At 43.6% G+C, this 12,651-nt stretch overlaps 1 protein-coding gene across 1 annotated transcript in view; it reads right to left on the reverse strand.

The window, feature by feature from the left end:
* LOC126412953 (cholinesterase 1-like) overlaps positions 1-2,222 on the reverse strand; it is a 53,258-nt gene extending 51,036 nt beyond the window's left edge. Inside the window, exon 1 of the mRNA XM_050082845.1 lies at positions 2,139-2,222. Within this exon, the coding sequence (XP_049938802.1) occupies positions 2,139-2,222 (84 nt within the window). The remainder of the gene's footprint in view (positions 1-2,138) is intronic.
* Positions 2,223-12,651: the final 10,429 nt, after the last annotated feature.

Consider the following 12,651-nt stretch of genomic DNA (forward strand, 5'->3'; position numbering starts at 1 on the left):
ACCATTATAAACTTTTCGTGGACTTAATGTTCCCAAACAACGATTAAATGTTTATGGATGACAATGCGTAAAGTCAGAACATTCTGGAAAATTCGAGCGGATGCATTGATCTCCGAGATCGCCTGACACGAATCCCATCGACCATTTAGGGAACATAATCGAGTCAGCTCATGCACAACATCCTGCACCGGCAAAACATCTACACTACTGGCCATTAAAATTGCTACACCACGAAAATGACGTGCTGAAGACGCAAAATTTAAATGACGGGAAGAAGATGCTGTGATATGTAAATAATTAGCTTTTCTGAGCATTCACACAAGGTTGGCGCCGGTGGCGACACCTACAGAGTGCTGACATGAGGAAAGTTTTCAACCGATTTCACATACACAAACAGCAGTTGACTGGCGTTGCCTGGTGAAACTTTGTTCTGAGGACTCGTGTAAGGAGGAGAAATGTGTACCATCACGTTTCCGATTTTGATAAAGGTTGGATTGTAGCCTATCACGATTGCGGTTTATCGTGTCGCGACATTGCTTTTCGCGTTGGGCGAGATCCAATGACTGTTAGCAGAATATGGAATCGGTGGGTTCAGCAGGGTAATACGGAACGCCGTGCTGGATCCCAACGGCCTCGTCACTAGCAGTCGAAATGACAGGCATCTTATCCGCATGACTGTAACGGATAGTGCAGCCACGCCTCGATCCCTGAGTCAACAGATGTGGGCGTTTGCAAGACAACAACTATCTGCACGAACAGTTCGACGACGTTTGCAGCAGAATGGACTATCAGCTCGGAGGCCATGGCAGCGGTTACCCTTGACGCTGCATCACAGACAGGAGCGCCTGCGATGGTGTACTCAACGACGAACGTGGGTGCACGAATGGCAAAACGTCATTTTTTCGGATGAATCCAGGTTCTGTTTATAGCATCATGATGGTCGCATCCGTGTTTGGCGACATCGCGGTGAACGCATATTGGAAGCGTGTATTCCTCATCGCCATACTGGCGTATCAACCGGCGTGATGGTATGGGGTGCCATTGGTTACACGTCTCGGTCACCTCTTGTTCGCATTGACGGCACTTTGAACAGTGGACATTACATTTCAGATGTGTTACGACCCGTGGCTCTACCCTTCATTCGATCCCTGCGAAACCCTACATTTCAGCAGGATAATGCACGACCGCATGTTGCAAGTCCTGTACGGGCCTTTCTGGATACAGAACATGTTCAACTGCTGCCCAGGTCAGCACATTCTCCAGATCTCTCACCAATTGAAAGCGTCCTGTCAATGGTGGCCGAGCAACTGTCTCGTTATAATACGCCCTTCACTACTCTTGATGAACTGTGGTATCGTGTTGAAGCTACATGGGCCGCTGTACCTGTACACGCCATCCAAGCTCTGTTTGACTCAATGCCCAGGCGTACCAAGGCCGTTATTACGGCCATAGGTTGTTGTTCTGGGTACTGATTTCTCAGGATCTATGCACCCAAATTGCGTCAAAATGTAATCACATGTCAGTTCTAGTGCAATATATTTGTCCAGTGAATACCCGTTTATCATCCGCATTTCTCCTTGGTGTAGCAATTTTAATGGCCAGTAGTGTACAATTAATGACGAATACAACGGCAGCGTCGCTCATATTTTTGCTAGGGACTTCCAATGACTTGTTGAATCCATGTCACGTCGAGCTTCTGCAGTATGCGGGGAAAAGAGTTGCGGGACAATATCAGGTGGTATCCCATGTCTTTTGTCACCTAGGTCCAAATGATAATTAGCAGTGGCCCTATAACAGTTATATTTACATCTGAAGTTGATGCGAAGAAGGAATTGTTGAGTTCCAGCTACAAGGAAGTCCTGAATCGAATCGGAAATCTGATACTCAGTAAGCTCGTTTTATGATCGCTAAGCAACGTTGCGAAATTTTATCTAGTGCCTGTCGGAAATCAAGAGCTGTGGAAGAAACATGATGGATTGTAACTATAATGGCAGCTGAGAACAAGGCTCGATTTTGAAAAAATTCCTCATCTCTCAAAATCTAGTCGAAGACGTCAAATAGCAAGACCTAATGTTGACAAAAGGCAATTTCATAAAAGCGGCTGAATATGGAGAAGCTAAGCTTAACGATTAGCGTACCTCTTGAATCACGGGACGGCGAGGGACGGCCGCTACCCGCGTTGAGAAGGCCGTAGCAATCAGCAGCAGCACGATGGAATGCATGTTTGCCTGTGAGCGGACGCGGTGGTAGTGGCAGTATATATATCCACAGATCGCTGAGGAATTATCTATTATCTGCTTTGCGATAAAGCAAATACGATCAGTAACTTCAGTTCAAGTACCTTACATCCGGTTCGAGGAATCATATTATCTCTTTTCTTGCAGCATTAGAAGTGATGTTTAGTTCTTATTTTTTTACCGTGGGAGAGATGGTGACCTCGTCCCCTTAGTACAACAATTAGATAACTTAAAATAGCTGTTATTGAAAGAAAACGCTTTTGAAAATTTCTCGGAATTATAAAGCCTCACCTTACACAAAGTGTCTGCAATCTGAAGTGTTTATTAATTTAAAATGGTCAGTACTGGTAGGTTTCTTCCGATTTTTCTTTGAAAATTATTTTTAATAAAAAAGGAGAGCCGGCCGGTGGTGGTCGAGCGGTTCTAGGCGCTTCAGTCTGGAACCACGCGACCGCTACGGTCGCAGGTTCGAATCCTGCCTCGGGCATGGATGTGTGTCATATCCTTAGGTTAGTTAGGTTGAAGTAGTTCTAAGTTCTAGGGGACTGATGACCTTTGATGTTAAGTTCCATAGTGCTCAGCGCCATTTGAACCAAAAAGAGGAGATATCTACTTGTGTCCTGCTCGAGATGGCGAGGTACCTACTTGTAATTTCCGACATAAACCAATTGGGAACTATCATTTGCAAATAAATACATAGTAATGTTGAAATGCAAGAATTGTTTTAATCACACATTAAATGTCGAAGCTTCTGAAATGCGTTGTTATTCATTCACTATTTCACGTCCAAACACACCACAAAATATCAAAAACTATTGTCATTGTCAGAAGTCAGTCATTGCACCTCCAAGGATGATTCACATCGTTCCGGATCCCTTTCATGAGGAAGGTTTTCGTAAAATGGCCGATATTCCGATCATAGTGCAGGAAGCACTGACTTGGACAGTTATATCAAATCATTGTACTTTTTTTGTTATAGACAGGATGGACGTTTGGAAAGATTTGAGGTCTGACGATGAGAGCTTCTTGACTGTACTTATTTTCTTCTTACCTTCCAGCGCACTAAGCTCCTCATAAAACTCTTCGTGGACTGAGTGTTTGTGTCCTCCTAATCATTTCATCATCATCATCATTTGTGAGAGTGACTAGATTGGATTGTGAAAAGAAAATGGACTGTGTAGAAATTGGGACTTTGCACGGGCGCTGATGACCGCGCGGTTGAGCGTCGAACAAACGAAACATCATCAAACTCCTCCTTAAATCGCACAGCAAATGGAAGCTCTTTAGTGAAGTTTAGCCAACACATCCTCTATCTTCCAACTGCCTTTCTGTTCACATCTTCTTAACTAATAGTTCATTTTACGATTCAGATGATACTTCCAAGCCACAATTTTCTCAAGGGTTGTTTCTTGAACAACGTAAGGTTTATATCCATGATTACATCCAGTATAATTTTTTCAGTGGCTCAGTCAATAAACAGTTGACGTCCTTTTATTTTTTGCTGAGGTAGTGAAGTCCGAGGTGTTATGTGTCCACTAGCCCTAGGTGGTGGAACGAAACGGGGAATGCAGCCATATGGAGGTGACCAAGAATATAAAATTTCAGGCATTACTTCTCATCACGGACAACGCAATAGCCGACTGCCTTCACTTAACGATTAAGAGCAGCTGCGTTTGCGTAGAGTTGTCAGTGATAGCTGACAAGCAATGCTGCGTGAAATAACCGCAGAAATGAATGTGTGGCTACAACGAACATATCCGTTATGACACTGCGACGAAATTTTGCGTTAATGGGCTATGGCAGCAGACGACCGACGTGAGTACCTTTGCTAGCACCACGACATCGCCTGCAGCATCTCTCCTGGGCTCGAGACCATATTGGTTGTTCCCTAGAAGACTGGAAAACTGTTCAAATGGTTCAAATGGCTCTGAGCACTATGGGACTTAACTTCTGAGGTCATCAGTCCTCTAGAACTTAGAACTACTTCAACCTAACTAACCTAAGGACACATCACACACATCCATGCCCGTGGCAGGATTCGAACCTGCGACCGGAGCGGTCGCGCGGTTCCAGACTGTAGCGCCTAGAACCGCTCGGCCACACAGGCCGGCTGGAAAGCTGTGGCCTGGTAAGGTGAGTCCCGATCTCAGTTGGTAAGAGCTGATGATAGTGTTGGAGTGTGACGCAGAGCTCACGAATCCGTTGTCAACAAGGCACTGTGCAGCCTGGCTGGTTCAAATGGCTCTGAGCACTATGGGATTTAACTGCTGTGGTCATCAGTCCCCTAGAACTCAGAACTACTTAAACCTAACTAACCTAAGGACATCACACACATCCATGCCCGAGGCAGGATTCGAACCTGAGACCGTAGTGGTCACGCGGTTCCAGACTGTAGCGCCTAGAACCGCTCGGCACTGTGCAGCCTGGCTGGGACATTTATAGGACATATTCAAGAGGTCAGTCTGTGCACAAAATCCGTTAACGGCAACACTTTCTTAGTTATGGACGGCTGTAGAGGAAGCATGGCTCAGTATTTCTGCAGGAGACATCCAACGGCTGGTTGAGTCCATGCCACGTCGAATTTCTGCATTAAGCCGGGCAAAAGGAGGTTCGTCGCGATTTTAAAGGTATCCCATACCTCTTTCACCTTAGTGTATGGCACTTTATTTATAAATAGTTCTATACATTGTTTGCACCCTCCGTAGCAGAGGATGCTAATGCACGGCTATGCAGTGGCGCTCGGTTCGGAGGTAAGCTGGTTCGAGTTCTAGTGGTAGAAAATTTTCGCTGCCAATATTTGGCAGGCAAAGGAAGGTGAGATTGTGGCGTAAAATTACTGATCGCCTTTTTTGCTTCAGTGTCTTGGAATAAATTTGAAACCTCTTCACATTATCTCATGAAGTGAGGGCATGTGACACTGTTGATGGTGATTGGTCAGCCGGATGGGGACTTTAAATTCTGCAGCCCCTGCTGCTGTTCAGAAGGAGTAGGCACCATGTTGCACCCTCTCCCTTCCATTCATCGATAGCAACACAAACCCAACGCTATATTGTACAACCACAAATGGATAAACGTGCGGGTGGGGAGTAGCAGAAACAGTGGTAAGTGGGACAGAGGCTGGTGGAGTGTAGAGGACACTTCAGCTGTCAGTTCCCCACCCAGAATAAATAAAGTGCGCTAATCTAACCTTTCTCTCTGGCAGCTGGACATAAACTGTTTCCCCCCATTTCGTGGCGCAGGTGGTGGTGGTGGAGGGTGGGTAATGATAAAGGAGTGTTGGAAGGGGTGAGGAGAGTTAGGTTAGTGGGGGTAGCCCAATTGGCCTACTTTCCCACTAAAATTTAAAAGTCCCATCATGATGTCAATGTGACATTGCCACATCTACGGCCGCCGTCTTGGATCCGTCATTTTGAATACACTTGGCAACTATGCAAGCTGTCCCACAAACCACCTAACTCCACTACTCACAGGCTGTGTTCAAACTGATCACCAGAAGCGGTAATACATGCTTCCAGTCTGAATTGGAACGATTGCTGCACATGTGCTAACAGTTCAGCAGAGATGTCCGAGCAGGGTGCAGTAATACGTCGTTGAATATCATTTAGTGTAGTTGGTATCTCCTTGCAGACAACGTCTTTCAGCTTTCCCCACAGAAGAAAGCCTACAGGCGTCACATCTGGGAAATGGACCAGCCAAGATACAGATCATATGCATCCAATCCAACGATTTTCTAACAATTCGTGAAGACATGGTGTAGTACTTCGAACACTGTGGGCTAGATAACCACCACAGGTTCCTCCTAGTTTGCAGAACATCTTCTAGCATCCGTAGAAGATGGTCTGTTAAAAGGCTGCGATACTTGCTTGTGTTCAGTGTTGTGCCTATGAAAAATGGGCCTATGAGCTGATAGTAACTGTCCCACACCACACATTTACACCCTATGGAGGCTGACGTTTCACCTAACGAAGCCAATGGGGACTGTCAGCAGACCAATAGTGCATGTTTCAGCAGTTTACCTGACCATGATCGGTAAATGTGGCTTCATTACTAACCTAGTTACTTGACACATCTGGAGTCCCCGTCTTGATGCCCATGTACAGAAGTTAGCATGATTCTCATAATCGTTCTCATGCAGAGCCTGACGGAGAGAGATGTGAGAGGGATGGAACCTATGCCGATGGAAAATGCGTACTACAATTGCCTGATACGTGCCAGTTCTTCCTGCGATGGCGCGGGAGCTAACGTGCAGATCAACTGCAACAGCAGGAAGAATAATTATTTCCTCCTCTTCTGTCGTCACTTGTTTCTTTCTGTTTAGTTGTCTACATGTTACACAACCATTTACACGTAACTGGTTACAGAGGTTGATAAATAACTGCAGAGATGGTTGACGTCTGTTGGGGTATCTTGCCACATACACTATACGAGAACGAACTGCATTCTTCCTAAGCTCTCCATACAGCATAAGCAAGTCAGCTTTTTCTCCGTTGGTAAATTCCATCATCCACTAACGACCTACTGCTTGTACTGTATGTCACTCACTAACTGACCAGAAAGTCGCAGTGCTCTCAAGTAACACACAAGCATACTGTAAGAAAACATAACATTATCGTACCTAGCATCTATGCAGCTTGAATTGCAGGAACATGTGTCGGTGTAGAAACTTTTCAAAATACGATATCTCGTAAACGACTCGCACTAGAATCCTGCAACAAACACCACTAACATTCTAACTTATCCTACCTTTAGCTCGTTAAAGTCAGTATGCTTTGTTCCATTTAGAAAGTTTATTTGGCACAAAAATACACTCTCTAAGTGTTATTACATCTGTGTATTGGTTAACAATACGAGCCCATGACTACCAATCCATACTGTGAAAGCCGCAGAACAAAAGCGCTTTCCATTTCTGCAATACTTGTAGTGCAAGTTTTAGGTGATTCATCCTGTACATGGACACACATCAAAAAGAGTTTTGAATCACCCCGGTTCCCAGAACTCCTGTAGACAAACGTTGACTGTGGATGTTGTATCACAGACATAATCTCTTAGACTGTTCAGAGATGTCACTAAATCCGCCCAGAAATGTGCACAACCATGCATTAGCAGCGCCTATTAGACGGAGGGTGTCCGACAGCCGATCAGGTCCAGTCATTCCACCAGGAAGGAGGTACACGGCTCGTGTTGTCTGTAGTTCACCAATGCCTAGACGATCAATACAGCGGTTCTATCGCGTCCGCATTGTTACTTTGTGCCAGGAAGGACTCTCAACACGGGAAGGGTCCAGACGTCTCGCGGTGAACCAAAGCGATGTTCTTCGGACATGGAGTAGATACAGAGAGACAGGGACCGTCTATAACATTCCTCGCTCAGGCCGCCCAAGGGCTACTACTGCAGCAGATAACTGCTACCTACGGATTATGGCTCAACCCTGACAGCAACGCGACGATGTTGAATAATGCTTTTCGTGCAGCCACAGGACATTGTGTTACGACTAAGACTGCGCAGAACAACAGCGCTTTCCATGTTGCGCAACTTCACTCCCGACGTCCATGGCGAGGTCCATCTTTGCAGCCATGACACCATGCAGCGCGGTACACATGGGCCCAACAACATACCGAATGAACCGCCCAGGGTTGGCATCACGTTCTCTTGACCGATGGGTGTCGCAAATTCTTTCAACCATACAATCGTCGGAGACGTTTTTGGAGGCAACTCCATCATGCTGAACGCCTTAGACACACTTTTCAGCGAGTGCAGCAAGGTGGAGGTGCCCTGCTGTTTTGGGGTGGTATTATGTGGGGCCGACGTACGCCATTGCTGGTCATGGAAGGCTCTATACAATACATGAATGCCATCCTCTGACCGATAGTGCAACCATATCGGCAGCATTTTGACGAGGCGTTCGTCGTCATGGACGACCAGTCGTCCCCCAATCGTGCACATATTGTGAATGGCTTCCTTCAGGATAACGACATCGCTCGACTAGAGTGGCCAGCATGTTCTCCAGACATGAACCCTATCGAACATGCCTGGGTAGATTGAAAATTGGCTGTTTATGCATCACGTGACCCACCAACCACTCTGAGTTATCTACTCCAAATCGCCATTGAGGAGTGGAACAATCTGTACCAACAGTGCCTTGATGAACTTGTGGATAGTATGCCACGACGAATACAGGCATGCATCAATGCACGAGAGCGTGCTACTGGCTATTAGAGCTATGGCGTGTACAGCAATCTGGACCACCAGTTCAGAAGGTCTCGCTGTATGGTGGTACAACTCGCAATGTGTCGTTTTCATGAGCAATAAGAAGGGCGGAAATGATATTTATGTTGATTTCTATTCCAATTTTCTGCACAGGTTCCGGAACTCTCCGAACCGGGATGATGGAAAACTTTTTTGACGTGTGTATTATCCCTAAAAATTAAATCCTTGCACAACGCATAAATTTGTACTGAGGACTGTTTTTTCGAACGCGTTTTTTCATATGCTCAGTTTTTCAAAATTAAGACACTTGTGTTTACAAATCAAACTTGTTGTTCATATATGATCTGTTGAAACAGTTTGGTTAAAATCGCATATTTTCTGCTGTTATAGGGTGTCGAAAACTGTGTTTTTGCAAAACTGGGTATTTTCTCTCAGCCATATAAAGTAAAAGTCGATAAACGCAAACTGTTCTTTGCGCCTGAGAGACCAGAATGGAGAATAACATTGTAAACTATCAATCAATAACAATGTATTCTTTTTTAAAGGGTAAACTGCTATTTGCCTCTTTATTATTATCTTTTGTACATCCAATTTTCGGCATTTATCATTATCAAGTACCTTTGGTATTGTACTTTATAATGGCATAAAACCAGAAATGTGGATAGTACAAAAGATAAATATAATAACACAGTCAAATGGCGGTTTAAGTTTTTAGAAAGTATTGCTCAACGCCACTGAAAACTTTTAATAGCAGTGCAGCGCGTCAGTACCAATGTAGAGTGTGATTGTCAATGATAATGTGAAAGGGTTTTCTGAAAAAAAAAGCAAGAACAAGAAACTTCCAGCTATTGCCTGTTCACGTGGGCTACTAGACATACCAGTGAACCCAAAGGTCTTAGGAAGAAAAAGAATGCAGAGCAGCTGACCCAATTATGTGGATATCACAACTATTCATCGACATGCGAACAGTTTAAACGGAGCGGAACAGGATACATTAATACTAAAATACATGATAATGATATCGCCAAAATGTAGAGAACACGAGAAAGAAGCAAAAAGGAAAAATGCTGTTTCTATAAAGTACAGCATAAGGAAAAATATGGCCGCACGGTACGAGTACCTGCATGTACCACAACATTTCAAAGAACATCAACGATGTTCAAAGACAGACTCTCAAGTCTGGCCAATAAATTTCATGTAACAGAGAAGTTACTGACTGAAAACTGACGGAGTGACTGCAGCATTAGTAAAGAAAAAGAAGTTAAACAAGCTATGAAAATGATATGAAAACATATAACTGAACAGTGCCACAACTCAAGGAAAAAATCCAAAAGAGAATATTTACCATCCGATTTGATTGCAATAAAATGTGGAAACATTTCTGTAAAAAAAGGCAATCTTGAGGCCTGTCTGCTTGGTCTTTATAGAAGCACAAACATATTTTCTAACGTGGTGTTAAATAGTCCTTTTAACCTCCCCGTAAAGGTACATGCTAAACATACAATGTTGGGCTACTGAACTTAAAAAATGAACATGATCTGCAGAAAAAGAATCAGTTAATAGAAAACTACAGGTTGCAAAAGCTTCATATAAAAATTTCTATGCAATAATTAAGAAGGAAAATCCAAATTTGGTTAAAGTACGTTTTGATGTACTACAGAATAAGCCAATACCCGAGATCTCTGTGGGTCATATACTCTATTTAAGACAAGTATAACTAAAAAAATTGTGCTTTTTGACTTATTCCTGAAGACAGTCAAAGAAAAGGATTGCTTTTGATGCTTGAATTAGAAAGACTGAAAGGGTGCAACCCAGTAGCCTTTGCTCTTTTGAATTTTCTCAGAAGCCTTGACACGTCCCAGCCAGAAATAGTCCAAATGAAATTCGCTTATCTTGTGATTGCTATACCAGTCAAAATTAAAATACAGTAAAATGTGCACACTAACGGCCTTCGTGGAAGGGAGCAGAAAACTTAATGAGCCAGTGCATTATTTCCCTATTGGGGTGTGGTCACAGCCACATGCCTCCTGACAAAGTGAAAAAAAGACTGCAGCAAAAAGGAAGATATTCTTTCACCGACTGAATACTATAAGGTGCTGGCATAACGTGGCATCGTGAAGATGCTAAATATAGATAGAGAAGCAAAGGATCTCAAGTCTAGTGTGTGGTGTCACCGCCAGACACCACACTTGCTAGGTGGTAGCTTAAATCGGCCGCGGTCCATTAGTACATGTCGGACCCGCGTGTCGCCACTGTGTGATCGCAGACCGAGCGCCACCACAAGGCAGGCCTCGAGATACGATATAGCACTCGCCCCAGTTGTACGACGACTTTGCTAGCGACTACACTGACGAAGCCTTTCTCTCATTTGCCGAGAGACAGTTAGAATAGCCTTCAGCTAAGTCCATGGCTACGACCTAGCAAGGCGCCATTAGCCTTACATAGTTTGATAGTTATCGTATGAAATGTCTCATCAAGAACGATGTATACAACAAGGAATAAAAGTTAAGTATTCGAGGAGCTGCATACTTTTCTTATTAGCATTCACTACTTATCCTGTTCCAGAATTCACGCCCGTCTGCGTTAGATAGCGTGCATTTCGGCCTCCTCTATCTACAAGGTGTTGGCACATTTACCAACACATCATAGTGCACTAAAAGCCATGCGTTCCAAGATGCCTTTCGAAATAACTGCTCAGTGAGGGATGGTTTCCGAAAAGTCTAATAAGAAGTTACCCAGGAAGCAACAATATCTGGCTATAATACGACTTGAATGTTTATCTTAGTAGCTTTAGCATGGCCATTCATCTGATTTGACATTCAAGTTGCAAATAAATACACAAATGATAAAATAAATGTTTCCAGATCTGTAGCACTATTTTTGTACAGATGTCTGCGCCATAAATCTGTAGAACATTGTAACAACCAGAGGAAAATTTTGATTGCAGGCTAGTTTCAGTTGTTTCTATAAAGTGGAGGGGGATAGTGAAAATTCTGATGTTACATCACCAATGTGAAGTAAAGCCATTAAATGAAAGCGCATTATTTTAGATGAGTTATTTTTGCTAACAGAATACGTGTGGGAATTAAGTGAGCCAATGGAGTATAAATACGAGGTTTGTGCGTTTGAAGGGCACAAAGATAAGCGATAAAAGTAATGAATGGCAAACGTTCCTCTTATCACACTATCAGTCCCATTCAATATAAAGATTGCTCTTGTTGGCTACACATTCTGATGTTCCGTGAAACGATCATCATTTATCTTAAAGCCTCTAACAACTTTACTGTTCTAATAGCCATATATATCACAATATCTGAGTGCTATATCATGCGATTAACGTAACCGTTGTTGTTACTTATCTGTAGGTGAGTGGCGTGAGAATGTAAGACATGTAGCAAAGTAGAGATAATTCATTTCCTGTCTCGGTTACGAGTACTCTCATTAAGGTCTAAGTTCATGGAGACTGACTAAGGGCATTTCGTTGACTACAGCCACAGTGTGTAACTACAGAAAACTTGTTTAATTCTTTTTGAGGTTTGTGTTGGCCACTGAATCACACAATTGGGAGCATTAAACGCACGGTCCATAGAACTCCACCAAATGAGTTCTGCATTCTTTATTATTCAGTTGCATATCACTTTGTTTGGCTCGACTGCTGTTTCACTACACAGATGAACAAAGGTCTGCTGCTGGAGGCACGCATCAAATATTTTACATCCTCATGGCCTTTTAACAGTATTCTGTGCACGTAACCTGAAACAGGGAGTTCTGTGGTCGCGTTGAAGTACTTTTAGATATCTCGGTGAACAGAAATAGGCTCCTTATTGTTGAGATATAGTGGGCACAGTTGGTGCCTTGAGACATTGTTGTTGTGGTCTTCAGTCCAGAGACTGGTTTGATGCAGCTCTCCATGCTACTCCATCCTGTGCAAGGGTCTCCATCTCCCAGTACCTACTGCAACCTACATCCTTCTGAATCTGTTTAATGTATTCATCTCTTGGTCTCCCTCTGCGACTTTTACCCTTCACGCTGCCCTCCAATACTAAATTGGTGATCCCTTGATGCCTCAGAATATGCCCTACCAACCGATCCCTTCTTCTCGTCAAGTTGTGGCACAAATTTCTCTTCTCTCCAATTCTATTCAATACCTCCATTTTCTGTTATTTACTGTCACTTAAATTTATGTTAAACCAAGGTGACTAGTAAT

Source organism: Schistocerca serialis, chromosome 7, assembly GCF_023864345.2.
Source record: "Schistocerca serialis cubense isolate TAMUIC-IGC-003099 chromosome 7, iqSchSeri2.2, whole genome shotgun sequence".
NCBI lineage: Eukaryota > Metazoa > Arthropoda > Insecta > Orthoptera > Acrididae > Schistocerca > Schistocerca serialis.